The 11733-nt window shown below is 46.2% G+C and overlaps 1 protein-coding gene across 3 annotated transcripts; it reads left to right on the top strand.

Moving 5' to 3' along the window:
• Positions 1-5341: 5341 nt before the first annotated feature.
• CLP1 (cleavage factor polyribonucleotide kinase subunit 1) lies at positions 5342-10023 on the top strand. Of its 3 annotated transcripts, XM_045297063.1 has the most exons (4): positions 5342-5431; positions 5572-5777; positions 6832-7459; positions 8911-10023. In XM_045297063.1, the coding sequence occupies exons 3-4, from the start codon at positions 6854-6856 to the stop codon at positions 9580-9582; spliced, it is 1278 nt and encodes a 425-aa protein (XP_045152998.1). In that variant the 5' UTR covers positions 5342-5431; positions 5572-5777; positions 6832-6853; the 3' UTR covers positions 9583-10023. The 3 variants fall into 3 exon arrangements, with proteins under 3 accessions (XP_045152998.1, XP_045152999.1, XP_004714965.1); XM_045297064.1 differs by lacking the exon at positions 5572-5777 and having other exon boundaries at positions 5366-5431; XM_004714908.2 differs by having other exon boundaries at positions 5370-5777.
• The last annotated feature ends 1710 nt before the right edge of the window (positions 10024-11733 follow it).

The raw sequence follows: 11733 nt of genomic DNA, 5'->3' as shown, positions 1-11733 counted from the left end.
TAGAGAGGTGGTAAAGTCAGATCACAGGAACACACCCAAAAAGGTGCCTGGCACCTGATAAGTGCTTAATAAACATGTTGGTGGTGGTGGCGGGAGCTGCTCATAAGTTGGCCTCCCAGTGGAATGGAACCATGATGGGCTGGAGACAGGACTGTGGTGACCCATGGGGTTTTCAGTGGCTGTTTTGCTGTTGTTAGTTTGCTAGGCTTTTCTCCCTAGTCAGTCTTAGTCCGGAAGCTCCGCTGAAACGTGTTTAGCATCATAGCAACACGAGAGCCCCCAGCTACAGGCAAGTGGTCTCTGAGCACGAAATACACTGACCAGGAATCAAACCCAGGAAGGCCTTCTCAGAAACAGCAAAGCAACAACCAAACTCTATGCCGTCAGGTCGATTCTGACTCAGAGCAACCCCACAGAACAAGGCAGAACTGGCTCTGTGTTTCTGAGACTGTCAGTCTTTACAGGAGTAGAAAGCTTCGTCTTTCTCCCAGGGAACAGGTTGGTGGTTTTGAACTGCTGGCCTGTGTCTAGCAGTTCCCATGATTTCAAAATAGCACCCTTGTCAATGACTCAGACATCCATTTTCGCTGCGGCATTGTTGTATGGTCTGTTATGAGGTATCTGGCAAGGGCAAATGCATCTGGACAGAAAGCAGGTTAGAGTTGACCATGAGTTGAGGAGCTCTGGTGGCGCAGTGGGTTAGGAGCTGAGCAGCTAACCACAATGTCAGCCATTGGAAACCATCAGTCACTCTGTGGGGGAAAGAGGTGGCTTTCTACGCCCATAAAAAAAAAATGACAGTCTCAAAGACCTGCCAGGGGAGTTTTACTCTGTTCGCGCGGGACATTATGAGTCACTGAAGTGGCAGTGAGTTTGTTTGCTTTGGTGGGGGAGTTACCGTGGAAGGTGGGGTGCGAATGGTTCATGGGTACAGAGTTTGGGTACAGAGTTTCTGTTTGAAGTCTTGAAAAAGTTTCCGAGACTCACGGTGGTGGTTGCACAACGTTGGGGTTGAAGGTAGTGTCACAATTCTACCCTTACAATGGTTAAAACTGCAGATCTGCTGCTACAGATATTCATAAAAACAGCAGTTTAGATTCATAATAAAGGCTATTTATGGAGCACATAGGCGCACACACATACAAAACCGTAAACCAGCATTCTGAATTTATTACTTACCCCTAAACCCAGAGATTCACTATCAGATTGCGCTATCTCAAGCAACACACAGGGCTAATTTGTGTCTTACAAAGACGTATCTTTTGCGCTGTGTCCGCTCTACCAGTTTCTAGTGAAGCTTCATTCGTCTCAGAATATGTGTCCGGGAGTGCTGCCCTGGTCATGTCACTGAAGTGTGTGTGCACAAAGCACATCCCCTAAGGGGGGAAAAATCCCTCCCCCCCCAAAAAAAGAGCCTAGCCATAAGAAAGTGAAATTGACAATGGATACTTTCAAAAAGAAGTGCTCATGTGCAGTGTGTTGTTTGCCTGCAAACCAAAAAGCCAAAATCACTGCTGTCAGTTCGATTCCAGCTCACAGTGACCTTATAGGACTGGGTAGAACTGCCCCTGCGGGTTTCCACGATTTAAATCTGTACCAGATAGACAGCCTCATCTTTCTCCTGAGGAGCGACTGGTGGCTTTGAATTGCTGACCTTGTGTGTAGCAGCTCAGTACCTATGTCACCAGGGCCCCGTGTTCACCTGTAAGGAGGGACACAAAAAGTTCAGAGGGATCTGTAATATGAAGCATGGCTAGCTGGTCATAGCAAAACAAGACAGACAAGAATTCTGAATACTTAACCAGGGAAACCTCTAGCACTTCAGGTGAATTCTGAAAAGTACCATGTGAATATTTAAGGAATGGTACCTGAAGGCGAGCTGGGAAAGGAAAGCAGCCAGAAGTGGTCTTGCCTGGGCAGCAGGTGGAAAAAGGAACTGTCAAAGGAGGCATTTGAGAAGTCATTGTTGAGAACAGTGGGGAGTGGGAAAAGATGAGTAGCTTTGGGGGCCCAAATGGACAGTCCTGAGGCAAAAAAAGGAATGCAATGACGTTAAAGGGACTCAGGAAGGAAAATGATCAAGGGCTTGGCAGGAGAGGAGAATGAGGTGGATATAGAAAGGTGGTATCATTTGGGGTTGAGCCTGACAGGAATGCTTGGTAAAAGATGGAAAGCGAGAAAAAGATCTGGTGGGCAAGCAGAAGATGATTTCTAAGTTGTCCCTGTCTACTTAAGAAGCAACACGAAGTGGGTCTAAAAAAGGGAGAGCTCTTTTCTCTACATTCATTTTGAGATGAAATGGTCAGACTATCCAAATAAAGGTGACCTTCACATCATTGGGCAAAAGGACCTCAAGTACAGGAAGAGAGTGTAGAAGGGAAGAGAAACAGATCTGGGAGATACGTTGCTTAAAAAAAGAGAGGAGATCACTAAGGGAGAGGTTTCACTGAGGTTCAACCTGAACTGATTTTTTTTTTTTTTGACAAATGATGAAAGATGGTTGTTGTTACCTGCTTTAGATCACCAGCCCTTTATTCCTCATCTTAAAATGGAAGCCGCACTGAAACCTATTTAGCACCAGAGCAACTTGCAAACACCCAGTGATCCAGGCATGAGTGGTGGCTGTGTGTGAGGTACCCTGGCTGGGCATTGAACCCTGAGCTCCTGAAAATACAAGAACCACCAAGTTCATTCTGACTGAAGTTGTTATATGCAGTTCAGTGGGTTCCATCTCAACTCTGCACAGCAGAACAAAACACAGCCCAGTCCTACACTCTCCTCACTGTCGTTATGCTTGAGCCCATGTGGCAGCCACAGTGTACAATCCATCTCCTCGATCAAACATGACACTCTTCCCCAGGGGCTGGTCTCTCCTGATCACACGTCCCAAATACATGAGAGAAGTTCTTGCCATCCTCGCTTCCAAGGAGCATTCTGGCTGTACTGCTTCCTAGACACATTGGTTTTTTTCCTTCTGGTAGCCCATCGTACTGTCAACATCCCTCTCCAGCACCATAATTCAAACACACCGATTCTTCTCCAGTTTCCCTTACTCAGTGGCCAACTTGGGCATGCATATGAGGCGATGAAAAACACCATGGCTTGGGTCAGGTGCACCTTAGTCCTCAGAATGACACCCTGGCTCTTCAACACGTGAAAGAGGTTTTGTGTAGCAGACTTGCCAACTCAGAGTAGGCAAGAATTCTACCATGGAACCACCACTGCGTTCTCTGGTGCAATTCTGATGGCAATTTAAAATCTTTAGTTGGAGAAGAAATGAATGAACAAATCAAATGAAATAACTCAAAAGATGGAGACGTGAGGACTGCATGCTTGGGAAGTAAGTGCTAAGGTGGGGGCTCATAAGAGAAATAAAAAGACAAACTAGCTCGGTGGTTATCAACTTTCCTAATGCCACGATCCTTTAATACAGTTCCTGTTGTGGTGACCCCTGAACTGTAAAATGATTTCCATTGCTACTTCATCACTGTCATTTTGCTGCTGTTATGAATTGGGTGACCCCTGTGAAAGGGTCGTTTGACCCCCAAAGGGATCTCGACCCACAGGTTGAGAACTGCTGAACTAGCCAATCTTCCCAGTCAGCGGTGGGAATTAACCATGCCAGCCAGACTGAAAAGTACTCACCTGAAAGGGGGGGTAGGGGGAGCGGCAACTATAGAACCTACCTCACAGGATCTGTCAACTACCTGGCACCTAGAGTCACTTAAACTCCCAAACTCACCGCCATCGATGCCTACTCACAGCAGCCCTATAGGACAGGATAGAACTGTCCCTGTGAGTTTCCCAGACTGCAGCTCTTCACGGGAACAGAGCGCCTCCTTTTTCCTCCCTTGGAGAGGCTGGTGGTCTGCAACTGCTGACCTTATGGTTAGCACTCCAACGGGTAACCACTATGCCATGGCGGCTTAAGTGTTTGGTGTGATTGCAACTGAACGGGATTCCAAAATCCTGGGTTTGAGTCTGACCTCAGCTACTTACTATGAAGTTTGGGCAAGTCCCTTCATGTTCGTTTCCTTCCTCACCTGAAATTGGAGATAGCAACTCGACCTTTATAGGGAGGGGCTGTGAAAGAAGTATTTCGGGGGGGAAAAAAACAAACAACTGTACAAATGGATGGTATTATTATATTTATTCTATAATAAAGAATTCGTAGCCGATATTAGTTGTTGTCTACGTGACAGATATTTGCTTAGGGTCTTATTTATATCATTCCTTTCAATCTTCAAAACAACTCTAAGAGGTTGGGTACTGTTATTGTAGCCATTTAACAGACAAGAAGCTGGGTCACACAGAGTTTAAACCTGTGATTTGCCGAAAACCACAGTGCGAGCAAGTGGTATAGCAAACGTTAAGCTTCCAAACCCCAATCAGGTAAGACCATTTTATAGACGCATGGGCAACCTTGCGGGCTGCAGAGTACATGATGGACCTGGGGTACCTGTCAAGGTTTTAGGGCGGACAACCAAACTCATTGGCATAGGGTCGAGGCCGACTCACAGTCTCCCTACTGGACAGGGTAGAACTGCCCCCTGACGGTTTCTGAGACTCCTTACGGAAGTAGAAAGCTCCGTCCCCTCCCGCCCCCCCTCCCAGCGGCTGGTGGCTTTGAACTGTTGACCTTGTGATTAGCAGCACAAAGGGTAACCACCACGCCACCCGGGGTGTTAGGGAGGGGAGCAGTCTCCAACAAAATGCCCTGCTCCGTGGAAGAAAGGCTGTTGGGTATTGAATGACTTAAGAATTGAAAGACACCTCTTGGGCGTTAATTCTCTTATTTTAAAACATTCGTTTTTTTGAATGCCCTGTGTCAAGCGCCATGTCAGAGAGGGGAGGACAGGTCAGTTGAGCAGGCTGTTTTTTCCCACTTTCCCTACTCCTGTTTCCTCCGGCCCACACGGAGTTTGGCTAACTCCTCCCCTTCCCGGCTGGCTGTCCCGTCAAGCAGACCACAGTGGGACCCACCAGGTGGACGTCCCCTCCCCACCCTGGCCAGCCCTTCCACTTTCCCGGGCAGCAGGTGAGCTGGGAGTCCGAATTAGACCGACCCCGCAAGCGCCGCACCTCGGAGCGGGTTGGCCGGTCAGCTAGGCCCCGCCCGGTAGGGGGCGTAACCCCGCCCACTGACGCGCGCATAATATCGACTGCGGCCCCACCACCGTTGGCATCACGATCAAAACAATCCTTTGACTACAACTCCCACAAGACCTAGCTTCTGGGCGACCTCGACGGCACGCGCTGTTCCGGCTCGGGCCCGTGTATTCTCGCGCGAACACGTCTACTTCCTCTGCGCTGGTGCGGAAGCGTGCTAGTTTCCGGCGTGGTGGTGGGCGAGCGAGCCTTGACGCTGGTCGTCTTCGGGTCCCCGCTTTGAGAACTTCGTGTTTGCCGATTTGGACTCTAGATCGTGCGGGTGAGGGAATAAGCTCCTAAACGCCGCCGCCGAGGGAGGCTGAGGCGAATGTTGGAGCTAGAACTGCGGTGGGGAGTCTGTCCGCATTCTGGACGGTTTCTCGGCTGTCAAAGTTTCTGTTGTGCCTTTTACCTTTCCAGGTGTTTGTCTTACCGGACAGCCCTGTGTGTGAGGAAGTGTAAGTGCCCTCAGTTTACAGCGGAGGAAGCGCTAGATTCAGAGAAGTCGTCATTTGCCGAAAGACACCGCTAATAGTTGCAGAGCCGGGCCTTACGCTGTTTTCTAAATCCAGACCCGGTATTCTGCGTTGCGTCTGAGTTGAAGGCTTTCTGCCTTGTTGACGAAGGTGGGTGGGGAGTGGCATTTATTGAATTTGTTGTAAAATTCTCAAATCTAGATTACTAACCTAGTCAGCCCTCTGCTAAACTGTAGTTCGTATGGCTACCCTTTCTTGTCTGAGATGTTTATTCAGTCAGTGTATTTATTGAGATGTCGGGTTGGTTTAGCCCGTTCTAGGCACTGAAAATACAAAAATAAAAATGTCTAATGCAGGGAATCCAGGGCGGATGATCCCTTCAGGACCAGTGGTGTGAGTGGCGATACTGGGAGGGTAAAGGGAGGGTGGGTTGGAAAGGGGGAACCAATTCCAAGGATCTTCATGTGACCTCCTCCCTGGGGGACGGACAACAGAAAAGTGGGTGAAGGGAGATGTCGGGCAGGGCAAGATATGACAACATAATAATTTATAAATTATCAAGGGAGGGGGAGTGGGGAGGGAGGGGAGAAATGAGCTGATGCCAGGGGCTTAAGTGGAGAGCAAACGTTTTGAGAATGATGAGGGCAATGAATGTACAAATGTGCTTTACACAATTGCTGTATGAGCCCCTAATAAAATGAATTAAAAAAAAGTTCAAATAGAAAGAGAAGGAACTTATGACGTTTCAAAGAATGTCTAATGCTCACATTCTAGTTGCGGTGTGGATGGGTGATGGGTAAGAGAACGTTCACTGGAGGATATTGAACATTGGTCTTTTTGTAATAAAAAAGTTTATTTTTCCTTTTGTTTTATTTCAGTCATTTTATTGGTGGATCATACAGCTCTTATCACAATTCATACATTCATCCATTGTGTCAAGCATATTTGTACATTTGTTGCTATCATCATGTGCACAACATTTTCTGTCTACTTGAGCCCTTGGTATCAGCTCATCCCCCCCATCCCCCCACCCCCCACCCTCCCTCTCTCATGAACCCTTGATAATTGATATGTATTTTTTTCATGTCTTACACTGGCGGTCTCTGTCTTATGTATAGACTTCATATTTAATTTGTGTGGTTTTCATTTTTGTTACTTCGTGTGAGGTTTGGGGTTTGTATTTCAGATTTAGTTTCTTTTTCAGGCCTAGCGGCCACACCCACAAAATGGGAGAGGAGGCCAATGACGACAAGAAGCCGACAACTAAATTTGAACTAGAGAGAGAGACAGAACTTCGCTTTGAGGTGGAGGCATCCCAGTCCGTTCAGTTGGAGCTGCTGGCTGGCATGGCAGAAATCTTTGGCACAGAGTTAACCCGGAACAAGAAATTCACCTTTGACGCTGGTGCCAAGGTGGCTGTTTTCACTTGGCATGGCTGTTCTGTCCAACTGAGTGGTCGCACTGAGGTGGCGTATGTATCCAAGGATACCCCTATGCTACTGTACCTCAACACCCATACCGCTCTGGAGCAGATGCGGAGGCAGGCGGAGAAGGAAGAAGAGCGAGGTCCCCGGGTCATGGTGGTGGGTCCCACGGATGTGGGCAAATCCACAGTTTGCCGTCTACTACTCAACTATGCAGTGCGTCTGGGCCGCCGTCCCACTTACGTGGAGCTGGATGTGGGTCAGGGCTCTGTCTCCATCCCTGGTACTATGGGGGCCCTCTACATTGAACGGCCAGCCGATGTGGAAGAGGGCTTCTCTATTCAGGCTCCTCTGGTCTATCATTTTGGCTCTACCACTCCTGGTACCAACATCAAGCTTTATAATAAGGTCAGAGCCCTGATGAGGGGAAGGGAGGGATTGCTGTGTGTGTTGGACACTTGTGTGCCAGTTGAAACTGTCTGCAGCTGTCCACTCCCTCTCAGCTGGAACTCATTGCTGTGTGATTTCAGAAGAGAAGATTTCACACACAGGGGGGTAAGCCAAGACATAGAGCTAGTATCTTTCCAGCCGAAATGTGCATGGCTTTATTCCAAACCGAGTGTGTTTAAACATGTCTCTCTGAGCAGTGGATGGCTGCAAACAAGTTGTCTCAGTTAAACACTGGTCTTGGTCTCCTTAGGATGCCTTCCCAAAAAGGTCCCATCAGCAGCTTCAAGGGGACCCGTTGGGTCAATTAAACCCCAGGCAAAGAGGTCAGCTCAGGTTGTGTCATCTGATTTGGGGGATCCCAAAGGGGTAGTCTTTGTTTTTCTCCAAGCCCACCGGATGATCACAAGGACTTATTAGGAAGAAATTTTAAGAAAATGGAAAACTGCATTGGTTTAAAAGAGGCGGGGTGGGGAGGGCGGAAAATGGCACTGGGGAAATTTTTTTTCTCCTTCATGATTATGTACCTTCGCATTTTTTTTCCACGGTAGCAAGGGCTGGCCTTTGAAAATTTTGTTGGGAAATCTTACCCCACCCCATTCCAATGAACAGTTCTTACCTTGTTCCTTCAGACTTCTTTTTGTTCCAGAAACTCAAAGGAACACAATTTGAGTCCCTTGAGGATGCCAAAATTGCCGTTTTAATGTGTAAATCAAAGAGCGCAGAATTCTTCAGGAAAGGGGTAGAGAGATGGAAATACCACCATCAGCAGGCCTAATGAGAGGCTGTGTTGAAAAATAGTAGCTACGCATTTTGAATTTTTTTTTAATAAGGGTTTCTGTGAATATGCAACAATACTTTTTGATGTATGCGCATATTGGCCACCCTCAGGTGTTAAAAATTTCAGTAGATCTATTAGTAAAAGTCTTGGTGTTAGCAAAAATAGTTTGTGCTTGACTCACTTATCCAAAGGTTGGCAGTTAGACCCCATCGTGCAGTACTAAGGAAGAGCGGCTTGGAGATATGCTTCTGTGAAGATTGCGACCAAGATCTGTAAAGATTACAACCATTAAAAACCATTCCATGACATGGGTTCCCATGACTCAGAACTGCCTCAGTAACACTGGGTTTTTTGGTTGTTTTTTTACCATTTATTGAGATTTTTGCTAATTCTTAGCAATGGAGTCAATGATTTCTACTAGGACATAAAATGGAATTAATATAAAATATTATAATATAAATATATATAAATAAATAGAATATAAAATAAAATAATATATTAATATAAAATAGAAATAACTTTATGTAGGTGAAACAGCAACCAATTTTCCCCCCCTTATATTCAACATTGCTTATCCTAACTAGCCTGGGTTTGTCTTGTTTGGTTCTCACCTTGGTCCTTTCTTCTGCAGATTACATCTCGTCTGGCAGATGTGTTCAACCAAAGGTGTGAGGTGAACAGGAGGGCCTCTGTGAGTGGCTGTGTCATTAACACCTGTGGCTGGGTCAAAGGCTCTGGCTACCAGGCTCTGGTGCACGCAGCCTCAGCCTTTGAGGTAGATGTGGTTGTGGTTCTGGATCAAGAACGGCTGTACAACGAACTGAAACGGGACCTACCCCACTTTGTACGGACTGTGCTGCTCCCTAAGTCAGGGGGTGTAGTTGAGCGCTCCAAGGACTTCAGGCGGGAATGTAGGGATGAACGTATCCGGGAGTATTTCTATGGATTCCGAGGCTGTTTCTACCCCCATGCCTTCAATGTCAAGTTTTCAGATGTGAAAATCTACAAAGTCGGGGCACCCACCATCCCAGACTCCTGCTTGCCACTGGGCATGTCTCAGGAGGATAATCAACTGAAGCTAGTACCTGTCACCCCGGGCCGAGATATGGTGCATCACCTCCTGAGTGTAAGCACTGCGGAGGGCACAGAAGAGAACCTTTCGGAGACCAGCGTTGCTGGCTTCATTGTGGTGACCAGTGTGGACCTGGAGCATCAAGTGTTTACTGTCCTCTCTCCAGCCCCCCGTCCACTGCCTAAGAACTTCCTTCTCATCATGGATATCCGATTCATGGATCTTAAGTAGAGGTCAGCACAAAGCCTTACTTCCTAGGACGTAGAGACCTGACTGTTAGCAAAGGCAGAAGGGCTAAGAGGTGAACATCTGTTGGCCAGGATGACCAGTAAATAGTTGACTGAACAGAAAGCATATAGTCTACCTCTTAAAACAGGTGGTGGTAATGATTCTAGACTTGAACTAAAAGGAAAACCACCAACAATGCCAATTTGAATTCTCCAAGACCATGGAAAATCCTGTTTCTTGCACTGTGCTTTTATTATGGGGACTAATTTTTAAGAGGGTTTTTTTTATCCTTGGTTTGGTATCTATAAAAAACTTGGCTGTGTCATCAATTCAAAGTGAAAGTGTGAATTAGAGTAACTCAAACAGTAAAATGTAACAAACTTGGAAGTAACAAAACAGTAACTTGGAAGAAAATGTATTTTCATAAATATTTTTGGCATATCACAGAAGTTGTAATTTTTCAATTTCTTTCCCTAAGCATTTTAGTGGGAAAAAAGGCCTAGTGATCTACTTCCAAAGAGTCAGCCAGTGGAAACCCTAGGGAGCACAGTTCTATCCTGACGCACACAGATTGCTGTGAGTGGGAGCTGGCTCCATAGCACCTGGTTGGGTGGTTGATAAAGCATTGTGGCAACATTGCTGGGTGGTTGATAAAGCATTGTGGCAACATTGCTGGGTGGTGATAAAGCATTGTGGTAACATTGTTGGGTGGTGATAAAACCTTGTGGTATCATTGAAATGACATACTGTTAACAAGCTGAGAGGAGAGGAGAGCTGAGAACCCACCTGTGACCTAAGCTCGTGAGTTTGGATGATAATATCCCTTTACCCAAAGAGAAAGATGCTAATCTGTTTCTCAGTGCTGGGTTTACTGTGGGGATTTCAAGGCTGGCAATAGACTTGGGATAAGATTTCAGATCTTGTCATTTTCCAGAGATTTGTTCTCAGGTGCAGCTCTCTTTTGTTTATTTGGATGGAATTGGGCCCTATGTAATTTGAGCTTTCTAATAGAAACTGGGAAAGCCCCTTCTCTGTGATCTCTTAAAAGACTGGTGTTCCGAGTTTGGATTTGGCTTATTTAACAAGTGCTATGCAACCATATATTCTTTATTTCAACAAATATTTGAGTACCCACTATTTCCAAGAAGCATTCTGGATATGAAACAAGGTAGATTCTTCTGTTGTTGGTGGGTCCCATGAAGTCAGTTCTGTCTCCTACTGACCTTATGCACAACAGAATGAAACATGGACCAGTCCGGCATCAACCTTGCAATTGTTCCCATGCTCATTGTAGAACAAGAAAAAAGGATAGGTGCTAGATAGAGATTCAAAATTGGGTAACATGAGAGTGGAAGATGACTTTGGATTGGGTGTTCAGCAAAGTCCTCTTAAGGAAAATCTGGAAGGCCACATGAAATTTGGAGCAAGACTCCTAACGGAGGAGGAATCTATGCAACACCTTTAGAAAGGAGCAGGCGTGATGTACTCGGGGAAGAGAAAATCTGGTGGAGTTGGAGTTTAGGGAGCCAGGGGGAAAGTGGTTCAAGATGATGCTGGAGGGGAACAAAGATCAGAACACAGGGCTTTGAGGATTCAGGATGAAGAATTTGAGGGCAGTAGAGAAACATGGGGGTGGTACAGAGAGGGAAGGAATAATCGATATTTGGAGAAGATCACAGCTTTATGAGCAAGGATTATAGAGATGAGTAAAAACACCAGCTGGGAAACCTGTGTGTGGTTTTAATGTGAAAATCAAGGTAAGAGAAAGCTAGTAAGCACACTGCTTTGGGATAAATGAAAATGCAATTGACAGGACTTGTTTATGGAAGTGTGGGAAAAAATAAAATAATACATAATTTCTGGGTGAGATGACAAAGAGGTCTACTTTGATAGTCTATTGTAGCGTTACCGTATTGTGTGTATGCAAGGCAATTATGAATCATAGCAACCTTATAGGACAGAGTAGAATTGCTCCATATGGTTTAGGTTTCCTGGGCTGTGATCTGGAGTGCTTGGAGATAGAGATCCTAGGTAGTAATGAACTGAGATGGACTGGTAGTATTGTTAGGTGCCATCGAGTGGGTTGCGACCTACATGCAACCCTCTGCACAACAACGAAACGCTGCATGGTCTTGTGCCATCCTCACAATTGCT

This window comes from Echinops telfairi, unplaced genomic scaffold (assembly GCF_000313985.2).
Source record: "Echinops telfairi isolate 266 unplaced genomic scaffold, ASM31398v2 ScPeMD7_7416;HRSCAF=8454, whole genome shotgun sequence".
Classification (NCBI taxonomy): domain Eukaryota; kingdom Metazoa; phylum Chordata; class Mammalia; order Afrosoricida; family Tenrecidae; genus Echinops; species Echinops telfairi.
The sequence above is the reverse complement of the archived record's forward strand: the minus strand, read 5'-3'. Positions and strand labels throughout refer to the sequence as shown.